Below are 12,897 nucleotides of genomic sequence, written 5' to 3'. Positions count from 1 at the left end.
AGGAGGATAATATCCCACAAGTAAGGATGAATCCGTGGACTCGTCGTATCTAGTAGAAGAAATATATTTTCTCATATATAACATTGTTTGAAGCTTTTCTTTTATCCCTTGGTTCTCATCCTTGCAATGCATTGCAAAATGTTACAAATCTCTAGAAACCATGTTGTTAAAGGGAAATTCTAAAGCAAAACTTACAATATAATTGCAATATTTATGGTTACTAATGCAGAATACATGCTCTAATTAATTTGGGTGTGTCATTTTTGCATTACTGACCTGAGATAACTAGTGCTGACAGGTGTCAAGTATTTAATCGGACAGTCCACTATTTAAATCGGGATGCCCAGTAAAATAAAGAGAGAAAAAAAACAACATGCAAACACGAATAGACAGTCCCTTAACCCCTTCCCGCCGACCTAACTGTGCTGGGCTTTAACGCCGTTAGGACGGCAAAGAACGCCCTAGCCGTTCTGCTGTCCTGAAGCCATAACGGCTTCCTAATGGGGATTGCGGGTTGGAGTGCCTGCCTAGTGTCATAGGCACTTCCCTCTGACCCGATCCCATCATTGAAATCACGCGACCGTGCATGCTTTACATTTTTTCCTTATTTTTTACATCAGAAATTTGTAATATGTACAAACAGGAAGGAGTTTAGTGACAGCTAAACTTCCTCCTTTAAATATGCTTTTTACTAGCAGCCATGTGTTGTACAAAAACACTGCTTTGGGTATATGATTGTCAGTCAAGGGGAAGGGGGGGAATCAATGCGTTTTGTTTTGCAAGCAACCAATGAGGTAAAAGTATTGATTTGTGGGTCCCTGGCACCCAAGAGGATAACATCACTACCCAGATGTAAAAAAAATATATAAAAGGTGTTGCCAAGGGTGTGGCCTAAGGTAGAGCTTTAGGGAAAAGTCAGTGTGATCTCACTTACCACTCTTGCCCAGTCACAGGTTGTACAGTATTTTTGTGGGGGACGGCTAACAACCCTAGAGATAACTATGCTTTGATACAGCGCAAAGGGGTTAAACTCCTTGGTAGTGTCACTCGGAAGCAGGAACAATTGTAACTCCTCCATGACACATCCTGTGGCTGGTGGGTGACTCACTACTATCTCCCTCACTGTGTTCTGGAAGGGAGATCCAATGCTTGCAGCTCCAGAGTATATAGTAAACTACGATCAGTAATGCAAATAGGAAAAGCTCTATGATCTAAAGCATAAATGTATTGCATTACAATCAACCTTTAAGGAATAAAGACAAACGTTAAAACAGACCTAAAACATGCTTACTAGGAGAGGCAAATCATTAAAGGACTATAAAACTGTAGTATAAGGTGTAACTTTAAAAAACATAGATCGATTGAAACAGGCTAGATTAAAAGCCTCTTATTTATATAAAATATGTATTTTAATATCCACGGTGATGTCACATACAACATTCACCAAAATGGGCTGTCCTACACGCAGTATAAGACACCTGCTCATTTACATTTTACAGTAATTTATCAATCTCCCCCAACGCATGTGCATCGCAATAAGCAAAGACATTTGCCAGGTCTTTATATGGATCTTTGCGCATGCGCATTTATTAGATGCTGCCTGTCAAGGCTTTTTGCAGACCTTGCTGCACAATCTGTACATAGTGCAGCACTTGATCTAATGTGCTCAGAGACTGTGAAGACACTGCGGTCACATGACTACTTGTATAGACACATAGGTGGTGAGCTCCAGGGTCCGTGCGATCTACAAGAAGCTGATGTAGCTCATAGAACCCAGGTTGCCCACCATGATTGGCTAATGTAAATTAGCCTCACTATGGGTTTGGAATATGCCTACCTTTGCTTCAAGATTGCGGCAAAACAGTTAGAAATGAAAAATACAAGGTCTTTGTATAGATGAACATATAATAAGAAAAGTGCTGTTATTGAAAAACAAATTATGCTTACCAGATAATTTCATTTCCTTCTGTATAAGGAGAGTCCACGGCTTCATTCCTTACTGTTGGGAAATACTGAACCTGGCCACCAGGAGGAGGAAAAGACACCACAACCAAAGGCTTAAATATCTCTCCCACTCCCCCCAGTCATTCTGCTAAGGGAACAAAAAACAGTAGGAGAAATATCAGGGTATAAAAGGTGCCAGAAGAAAAATATAATTTAGGGGGCCGCCCATCGGAGAACACGGGCGGGGGCTGTGGGCTCTCCTTATACAGAAGGAAATTAAATTATCTGGTAAGAATAATTTATGTTTTCCTTCTTAATATAAGGAGAGTCCACGGCTTCATTCCTTACTGTTGGGAAACTTATACCCAAGCTCTAGAGAACACTGAATAATAACGGGAGGGACAAAAAGAGGCGGACCCTAATCTGAGGGCACCACAGCCTGCAAAACCTCTCTCCCGAAGGCTGCTTCAGCAGAAGCAAAAACATCAAACTTGTAAAATTTAGAAAAAGTGTGTAAGGAGGACCAGGTAGCCGCCTTACAAATCTGATCCATAGAGGCCTCGTTCTTAAAGGCCCAAGAGGAAGCCACTGCTCTAGTAGAATGAGCCGTAATTCTCTAAAGAGGCTTATGTCCCGCTGTCTCATAAGCAAAGCAGATAACACTCCTTAACCAAAAAGGCAAGGAAGTCGCAGAGACCTTCTGCCCCTTACGCTTCCCAGAATAGGCAACAAACAAGGAAGGAGTTTGTCTAAAATCCTTAGTAGCCTGAAGATAAAAATTGCAAGGCGGCAATCTCAGATACTCTGTGCGCAGAAGCAATAGCCAGTAGATAAAGAACCTTCCAGGATAACAACTTAATGTCAATTTCTTGCATAGGCTCAAACAGAGCCCACTGCAAAACCTTAAGAACAAGATTCAGACTCCAGGGAGGAGCCTTAGATCTGAACACAGGCCTGATCCTAATCAGAGCCTTAACAAAAGACTGTACATCTGGAAGCGCCAAGAGCCTCTTGTGCAGTAAAACAGACAGGGACGAAATCTGTCCCCTCAGGGAACTGGCAGAAAGACCCTTCTCCAGTCCATCCTGGAGAAACGATAGGATCCTGTCAACTTTAACTTTATGCCAGGGGAATACACGCTCTTCACACCAGAATAAATAGGTTCTGATAGACGAGTAACCGGCTTACGATCTTGAATGAGAGTATCAATAACTCTCTCAGAAAAACCTCTATTGGCTAGGACTAAGCGTTCAATCTCCACGCAGTCAGCCTCAGAGAATCTAGATTTTGATACCTTGTTCCAGCAGATCCCTGTGACAAGGTAACTTTCATGGAGGAGAAAATGACATTCCCACCAGATCCGCGAATCACGTCCTTCGTGGCCACAATGGAGCAATCAGTATCACTGATGCCTGCTCCTGCTTGATGCGGGCCACTACACGAGGAAGGAGTGGTAACGCCAGAAAAGGTAAATTAGATTGAACTTCCAAGGCACTGCTAATGCATCTATTAGCTTCGCTTGAGGATCCCTGGACCTCGACCCATATCTGGGTAGCTTGGTATTGAGATGAGACGCCATGCATATCTCCGCAAACACTGCGGGATGGAGAGACCTTTCCCCCAGATAAAAGGATTGTCTGCTGAGAAAGTCTGCTTCCCAGTTGTCCACACCCGTAGTCACAATCTACAAGGATGGTCTTAGAAAGGATGTCCCTCTGGAAAGATGATCTGGATAGAGCCACCAAGAGAGTGACTCTCTCGACCGGTTGTCCAGGGAAATCTGTTGAGACAGATCCGAAAGATCGCCGTTCCACTGCCTCAGCATGCACAGTTGTAACGGGTCTGAGACGGAACCTGGCAAAGGGAATCGTGTCCATGCTGGACACCATGAGACCAATTACCTCCATACACTGAGCCACAGATGGCCTTAAGGAGGTCCGGAGGGCAAAACATGCCGAAGCTAGCTTGCAACGTTTCTGGTCTGTTAGAAATATCCTCATGGATATGGAGTCTATTATGGTACCCAGGAAATCTACCCTGGTGCTTGGAATCGGTGAACTCTTTTCTAAGTTTATATTCCATCCATGAGATCGAAGAAGAGAGAAAGATACCAAATAGTCCTCTGCCAGACGAAAAGATGGTACTTGTACCAGAATATCGTCCAAGAAGGGAGCTACTGCTAAATCCCTGGGTTATGGCAACGGCCAGAAGAGCCCCTAGAACCTTCATAAAGCAGTAGCTAGACCAAACGAAAGTGCAATTAATTTTAAGTGCTGGTCCAGGAACGCAAACCTTAGGAACTGGAAGTGATCCTTGTGGATTGGCATATAAAGGTAAGCATCATTCAGATCTATAGTTGTCATGAAGTGTCTTTCCTGAACTAGATGAAGGATGGACCTTACTTTCTCCATCTTGAACGAGGGGACATTTAGAAACTTGTTTAAGCATTTCAGGTCCAGAATCGGACGGTAAGTTCCCTAGTTCTTTGGGACCACAAACAGGTTTGAATAGTATCCCAAACCTCTTTCTTTGATAGGAACCGGGACAATGACCCCTAGGAAGGACAGATCTCTCACACACCCCAGAAAGGCTTCCCTCTTTTCTGGCTTTGAAGACAGGCTTGAAAGGAGAAATCTGCCCTTGGGTGGTTGAGATTTGAAACCTATCTTGTATCCCTGAGCTATGACCTCCAGGACGCATGGATCCTGCACGTCCCTGAACCAAGCGCCTGAAAACAGTGACAGTCTGCCCCCTACATGATCCAGCGCCGGATCAGGGGCAGCCCCTTCAATGCCAACTTGGTCTCGGCGGATTTCTGCTTGGATTTATTCCAGGATTGAGTCGGCTTCCAAGTACTCTTGGCTTGCTCAGGCTTAGAGGACTGTTGTCATTGGGATTTCTAAGATCGAAAGGAACAAAAATAAGAGCCTTGTCCCTTAGACTTGTTCTTTTTATCCTGCTGTAGGAAGGCACCCTTGCCCCCTGTAACCGTGGAGATAATGGAGTCCAGGCCTGGACCAAATAAAATGTTTCCCTTAAAAGGAAGGGAAAGGAGTCTAGACTTAGAAGTCATACCCGGAGACTAGGATTTCAGCCAGAGCGCCTGACGGGTCTGCACTGAAAAAACAGAAAACGTAGCATTTAGGCGAATGATCTGCATGTTTGTATCACAGATAAAAGAATTCACAATTCTCAAGGCCTTAATTCTTTCTTGGATAACGTCGAGGAGACCCCCTACCTCGATCAAATCCGATAAGGATTCGCACCAGTAGGCCGCAGCTCCAGCAACCAAGGCAACAGCCGCTACCGGTTGAAACAAGTATCCCGTATGCTGAAACATTTTTCTGAGAAAAGTTTCCATCTTCTTATCCATCGGCTCTCTGAATGACGAACTATCCTCAAGTGGGATAATAGTACGCTTGGCCAGTGTGGAGATAGCACCTTCCACCTTAGGGACGGAACCCCACAACTCCAATTGAGAGTCCGGGACTGGGAATAATTTTTTAAAGGAAGACGAAGGGGAAAAGGAAGATCCAATTCTATCCCACTCGTTCTTAATAATGTTCGCCATTTTTACAGGTACAGGAAAAGTTAACGGCACTACCCTGTCCTCATAAACTCTGTATAATTTAGCGATCAAAGGTCCATCACGTAGCTTGGTCTCTGGAACCTCTAATATAGACAGGACCTCTTTTAGAAGAAAACTTAAGTGTTCAATCTTAAATCTAAAGGCTGGTTCCTCCACAGCAGGAGGTCTAGGAGGTAGCAGACTCCGATCCAGAAAGTTCACCCTCTGAAGACTCAGAGTGTGACCCATCCTTGGATAATTGAAAAACGGATAAATCCAATAAATCACTTGATGACCCCTGGATAGGAGAGCTATGTTTAACCTTTCGTTTGCGCTTGGCAGGGCGAGGTAAAGCACTAAGGGCCTCAGACACCACCGTCTTAAACTGCGCGGTAAAGTCTGATGGTAAAAAGGTTCCCTCCAGCTGGAGAATCAGGCGTGCTACCAGAAGCTGCATGTGATGAGGGAGATGACTGATGGGTATGCACCTCACGGGACGGCGAGTCCTCAGAGGTGGACGGCTCAGTGGTATTAAAGGGGTTACCCTTCTTAGACATAATAACTTTGTTGATGCATGTGGAACACAGCTGAGAGGGTGGGCACAATTGTGAGGCTTCCTCAAAGTATAAACAGGTATTACTATTTGGAATAGCGGGAGTACCCTCAAGAATATCAGAATCCTCCATAGCTTGTGCTAATCACAGTAGGACACAGAATAAAACGATCTTTTTATTTCTCACAAAAACGGCACCTTTATATTTCCAATGGCTGGGGCACTCACCACCTCCTAGACCCAGGCAATACAGAGAAGAGGAAAAAAAACGTCTTCTACGACAGCTAGCTCGGTCAGGAAAGAGGAAATGAAAGTGTGACCACTCCCGGTCACGTGGTGCACAAGGCAGGACCGCCTATGCTATGAGAAAAAGCTTGCCAAGCTACAAGCTGCGCAGCGTTCAAAGTGAAAGTAAAAACCTGTGTGTTCCAGCCACATAAACAAACAGTCTATGAGCTTAAATGAAACCTCACACATAAAGCAGCATAAAATCAAATCATCACATTTGATTAATCCCCACTGTTCAATAACCTCCCTCAGGAGATATTAACCAATGATTCTATTAAGATAAAAGGAGTCACACTGTGACCCTGTCTTCTAGCGTTTTCAACATATGTAAAAATTGAAAAGATCTTACCAGAATCCATGCGGTAGAACAGAAACACAGCCTCTCAAGTGTGACAGTCTTGTAGCATCGCTCCTGACATGGACTTGAGTGAAGAAAAAGCAGGCAGTGAAACTCGTCAACACAGATTGCTTAAGAAGCTGTTAGCAGGCAGTCTGGATGGGTTCACAGGAAGACTCTACCTGCATCTCCAGACTAACTTTAGTCAATGCTTTCACTGACAGGCTGACAAGACTACTTAAAACTCCAGTCCCATATCAAAGGGCAGATACCCCTCCTAAGGAACAACTCGGAAATCTGACACTTCTCTGCCATCCTCCTGTAATGGAAGGCAAAGAATGACTGATGGATGGGGGAAGTGGGAGAGGTATTTAAGCCTTTGGCTGGGGTGTCTTTGCCTCCTCCTGGTGGCCAGGTTCAGTATTTCCCAAAAGTAAGGAATGAAGCCGTGGACTCTCATTATATTAAGAAGGAAATCCTTTTTTTGCCTTTCCTAATCTTTAACTAATCTGAAATTTCCTTTAATTTTTGTGCATACCCCAGAAGGAAGGTTGCCCTGATGATCTGATTCTTGAGGGGAGTATTCATAGTGAACTTTGGAGTGGGAGACATGGAAGAGGCACATAAAGGTGACCGGGATAGGTTTCCTGTTGGTGAAGACTTGTCTTTAAGGCTGAGCACTGGAAGCAACTGCTCAACCTGTGACAACTCAGAATTATCTGTCTGCTTTGCATTCCAATTTGTTGAATCTTTGTCGTCCTTAGAAATAGTCACTTGGTTTAGTCTTTCTGCTATCATGTTCTCGCCACTACAGGATGAGGAGTCCTCATTCTGTGTTTCATTTGTGGCCTCCACTGGGTCAAATATTGCAAGTTTCTCAAATTCGGCCATAAGATTGGAAACTGGAGATTTTAATCCTTTTTCCATACCATGGAGACATTTATCATCTGAAATGGTCATATTGCTACATAAAGCAGACCTGGCACCATTCTGGAATGTGTTTTTATGTAGGATGGAGGTGTCCATAATGCACTCAGGTAGTGTGATTGCCTCTATGGTAGAAGTTTGATGGCTATTCTTCAGTGCTGCATTCTGGCGATTTTTAATCTCTTCAAGGCTCAGGTCTTCTTCGTCATCCAGAAATGCACCAACAGAAATGGAATTGCAACAATTTTTACTTTTACCTGTTGAAGAAATGCAAGAATGAGATGCACTGGTATAATGCAGAAATGTAAATGTTTTATATCACTCATTTTTATATTTTGAAACTTAAAGTGAAAGTTTGCCCCACTGAGCTGCTCAGGCAGCCCACAACACAACACAGTTTTGCTTGAAAGGTGACAGCTCCATCTCTTAACAAATAGCCATGCAGGTAATCCGGTGTCACACGGTGCAAAGCTGGATTTCCTGCACGGCTATTGACTAAGAGGTGAAACCGTCACCTCTCAAGCAAAACAGCATTCTGCCGTGGGCTGCCTGAGCAGCTTAGTGCAGCAAACGCTTGAAACAAATAAAGTATTTTATACTTCATGAATGAAAGTCCCCTTTATTTGTTTCAATGGTCAATTCTAGCGTTTTACAAAACGGTAGGATTGACTTTAACTTTAAAAATGATTCATTATCATTTATTTGTAAAGCGCCGCCAAATTTCGTAACGTTGGGTACGATAGGGGTATACAATGACAAAGATTTGTGATAAAATACAAAACATAACAAAACTAAACAAATCTAGTACACACAGTGTCTATAGGTTAAGGGTGCAGGACATAAGGTTGGGGTAGCTTGTTACATCGGTTGTATTTGCAGCAGTGAGTCAGGCAATTCATGTACATGTCTTAGTTTGGTTTGGATGAGGGATGGAGGAGAGAGATGGTAAGCCTCTCTGAATAGGTGAGTTTTCAAGGAGCGTCTGAAGCTATACAAGGTTGGAGACAGTCTTATGGAGCAGGGTAGAGAGTTCCAGAGGACAGGAGCAGCACCTGCAAAGTCTTGGAGGCGGGAGTGGGACGAAGAGATAACAGGAGTGTAGAGACGTAGGTCAGAGGTTGATTGAAGAGGACGGGATAGGGAATATTTCACGATGAGAGAGGAAATATAGTTGGGAGTTAGACTGTTGAGTGCTTTGTAAGTTAGGGTTAATACTTTAAATTGTATTCTGGAGTGTAAGGGGAGCCAGTGTAGAGACTGTCAGAGCGGAGCAGCTGATGTAGATCGGTGACTTAGGTGGATGAGTCTAGCAGAAGCATTCATAATAGATTGGAGGGAGGAGAGGCGGTGTTTTGGAAGGTCACTTAGGAGTAGATTGCAATAATCAATGCGTGACAAAATTAGGGAGTGAATAAGTATTTTTGTAGTTATTTGAGTAAGGAAGGGACGAATTCTGGAAATGTTGCGTAGGTGTGAACGGCAGGATTTGGTAAGCGCTTGTATATGTGGGTTGAATGCGAGTTTTGAGTCTAGTGTGACCCCAAGAAAGCGGACCTGGGGTGAGGGGGGGGTGAGAAGCAGCTCAGTTTTGGACAGATTGAGTTGGAGGTAGTGTGAGGACATCCAAGAGGAAATTGCAGAGAGTCAGTCAGAAATCTGGTTGAGTAAAGAGGGAGAGATATCAGGAGATGAAAGATAGATTTAGGTATCATCAGCAGATAAGTGGTACTGGAATCCTAAAGGAGGTTATAAGTTTTCCAAGGCAGGATGTATAGAGAGAGAAAAGCAAGGGGCCCAAGACAGAGCCTTGCGGTACTCCAACTGAGAGAGGCATAGGACCACAAAATATGTTGTTAAAGGAAACTGAAAAAGAGCGGTTTGAGAAATATGAGGCAAACCAGGAGAGGGCTGTGTCTCGGATGCCAAATGAATGTAGTATTTTTAGGAGGAGAGGCTGGTCAACTGTGTCAAAAGCTGCGGACAGGTCAAGAAGAATTAGTAAGAAGTAATGGCCTTTTGCTTTAGCTGATAACAGGTCATTTGTTACTTTAGCAAGAGTGGTTTCTGTTGAGTGTTTAGGGCGGAAACCAGATTGTAGTGGATCAAGTAAGGAGTTAGTTGTGAGAAAAGAAAATTTATGCTTACCTGATAAATTTATTTCTTTTTGGATACGATGAGTCCACGGATTTCATTCTTACTTGTTGGATTACGCCTCCTGGTCAGCAGGAGGAGGCAGAGCATCCCAGCAGAGCTGTATATATAGCTCCTCCCTTCCCTCCCACTCCAGTCATTCGACCAAAGTTAGGAAGAGAAAGGAAAAGCCAAAGTGCAGAGGTGTCTGAAGTTTAACAGAAAATTAAGTAACCTGTCTCATTAGAACAGGGCGGGCCGTGGACTCATCGTATCCAAAAAGAAATAAATTTATCAGGTAAGCATACATTTTCTTTTCTTTTAAAAGATGTGATGAGTCCACTGATTTCATCCTTACTTGTGGGATACAATACCAAAGCTATAGAACACAGATGAAAAGAGAGGGACAAGACAGGGAACCTAAACGGAAGGCACCACTGCTTGAAGAACTTTTCTCCCAAAGGCAGCCTCAGCCGAGGCAAAACTATAAAATTTGTAAAATTTAGAAAAAGTGTGAAGAGAAGACCAAGTTGCAGCCGTGAAAATGTGATCAACAGAAGCATCATTTTTGAATGCCCATGAGGAAGCAACAGCCCTAGTGGAATGAGCCGTAATTCGTTCAGGAGGCTACTGTCCAGCAGTCTCATATGCAAAACGGATGATACTCTTCAGCCAAAAAGTAAGAGGTAGCCGTAGCTTTCTGACCCCTACAGTTCCCGGAAAAAACTACAAACAAAGAAGATGATTGTCGAAAATCCTTAGTCGCTTGTAAGTAAAACTTTAAAGCACGGACTACGTCCAAATGATGTAATAGACGTTCCTTCTTAGAAGAAGGATTAGGACACAAGGAAGGAACAACAATCTCCTGATTAATATTCTTGTTTGAAACAACTTTAGGAAGAAAACCAAGCTTTGTACGTAACACCACCTTATCCGAATGAAAAATAAGATAAGGAGAATTATATTGTAATGCCGAAAGCTCAGATGCTCGTTGAGCAGAAGAAATAGCAACTAAAAATAAAACTTTCCAAAATAATAACTTAATATCTATGGAATGCATAGGTTCAAACGGAACACCTTGAAGAACTCTAAGAACTAAATTTAAACTCCAAGGAGGAGCAATTGGTCTAAATACAGGCCTGATCCTAGTCAGAGCCTGACAAAAAGATTGAACATCTGGAACATCTGCCAGACGCTTGTGTAACAAAATAGATAAAGCAGAAATCTGTCCTTTTAAAGAACTTGCTGATAACCCCTTCTCCAATCCATCTTGGAGAACAGACAAAATCCTGGGAATCCTAACCTTACTCCATGAGTAGCCCTTAGATTCACACCAATAAAAATATTTACGCCATATCTTATGGTAAATTTTCCTAGTAACAGGCTTACGTGCCTGAATTAAAGTATTTATGACTGAATCAGAAAAACCCGCTTAGATAAAATTAAGCGTTCAATCTCCAAGCAGTCAGCTGCAGAGAAACATAATTTATGTAAGAACTTACCTGATAAATTCATTTCTTTCATATTAGCAAGAGTCCATGAGCTAGTGACGTATGGGATATACATTCCTACCAGGAGGGGCAAAGTTTCCCAAACCTTAAAATGCCTATAAATACACCCCTCACCACACCCACAATTCAGTTTAACGAATAGCCAAGAAGTGGGGTGATAAGAAAAAAGTGCGAAAGCATATAAAAACATAATTTATGTAAGAACTTACCTGATAAATTCATTTCTTTCATATTAGCAAGAGTCCATGAGCTAGTGACATATGGGATATACATTCCTACCAGGAGGGGCAAAGTTTCCCAAACCTCAAAATGCCTATAAATACACCCCTCACCACACCCACAATTCAGTTTAACGAATAGCCAAGAAGTGGGGTGATAAAAAAGTGCGAAAGCATATAAAATAAGGAATTGGAATAATTGTGCTTTATACAAAATCATAACCACCACAAAAAAAGGGCGGGCCTCATGGACTCTTGCTAATATGAAAGAAATGAATTTATCAGGTAAGTTCTTACATAAATTATGTTTTCTTTCATGTAATTAGCAAGAGTCCATGAGCTAGTGACGTATGGGATAATGACTACCCAAGATGTGGATCTTTCCACACAAGAGTCACTAGAGAGGGAGGGATAAAATAAAGACAGCCAATTCCTGCTGAAAATAATCCACACCCAAAATAAAGTTTAACGAAAAACATAAGCAGAAGATTCAAACTGAAACCGCTGCCTGAAGTACTTTTCTACCAAAAACTGCTTCAGAAGAAGAAAATACATCAAAATGGTAGAATTTAGTAAAAGTATGCAAAGAGGACCAAGTTGCTGCTTTGCAGATCTGGTCAACCGAAGCTTCATTCCTAAACGCCCAGGAAGTAGATACTGACCTAGTAGAATGAGCTGTAATTCTCTGAGGCGGAATTTTACCCGACTCAACATAGGCAAGATGAATTAAAGATTTCAACCAAGATGCCAAAGAAATGGCAGAAGCTTTCTGGCCTTTCCTAGAACCGGAAAAGATAACAAATAGACTAGAAGTCTTACGGAAAGATTTCGTAGCTTCAACATAATATTTCAAAGCTCTAACAACATCCAAAGAATGCAACGATTTCTCCTTAGAATTCTTAGGATTAGGACATAATGAAGGAACCACAATTTCTCTACTAATGTTGTTGGAATTCACAACTTTAGGTAAAAATTCAAAAGAAGTTCGCAACACCGCCTTATCCTGATGAAAAATCAGAAAAGGAGACACACAAGAAAGAGCAGATAATTCAGAAACTCTTCTAGCAGAAGAGATGGCCAAAAGGAACAAAACTTTCCAAGAAAGTAATTTAATGTCCAATGAATGCATAGGTTCAAACGGAGGAGCTTGAAGAGCTCCCAGAACCAAATTCAAACTCCAAGGAGGAGAAATTGACTTAATGACAGGTTTTATACGAACCAAAGCTTGTACAAAACAATGAATATCAGGAAGAATAGCAATCTTTCTGTGAAAAAGAACAGAAAGAGCAGAGATTTGTCCTTTCAAAGAACTTGCGGACAAACCCTTATCTAAACCATCCTGAAGAAACTGTAAAATTCTCGGTATTCTAAAAGAATGCCAAGAAAAATGATGAGAAAGACACCAAGAAATATAAGTCTTC

At 42.3% G+C, this 12,897-nt stretch overlaps 1 protein-coding gene across 2 annotated transcripts in view; it reads right to left on the bottom strand.

Annotated features, from left to right (window-relative positions):
- Positions 1 to 12,897, bottom strand: part of ANKLE2 (ankyrin repeat and LEM domain containing 2) — a 263,181-nt gene that overhangs the window by 44,183 nt on the left and 206,101 nt on the right. For both annotated transcript variants that reach the window (XM_053701894.1, XM_053701893.1), the window contains exon 11: positions 7,229 to 7,874. In XM_053701894.1, coding sequence (XP_053557869.1) covers positions 7,229 to 7,874 — 646 coding nt within the window. The remainder of the gene's footprint in view (positions 1 to 7,228; positions 7,875 to 12,897) is intronic.

This window comes from Bombina bombina, chromosome 2 (assembly GCF_027579735.1).
Source record: "Bombina bombina isolate aBomBom1 chromosome 2, aBomBom1.pri, whole genome shotgun sequence".
Taxonomy (NCBI): domain Eukaryota; kingdom Metazoa; phylum Chordata; class Amphibia; order Anura; family Bombinatoridae; genus Bombina; species Bombina bombina.
The sequence above is the reverse complement of the archived record's forward strand: the minus strand, read 5'-3'. Positions and strand labels throughout refer to the sequence as shown.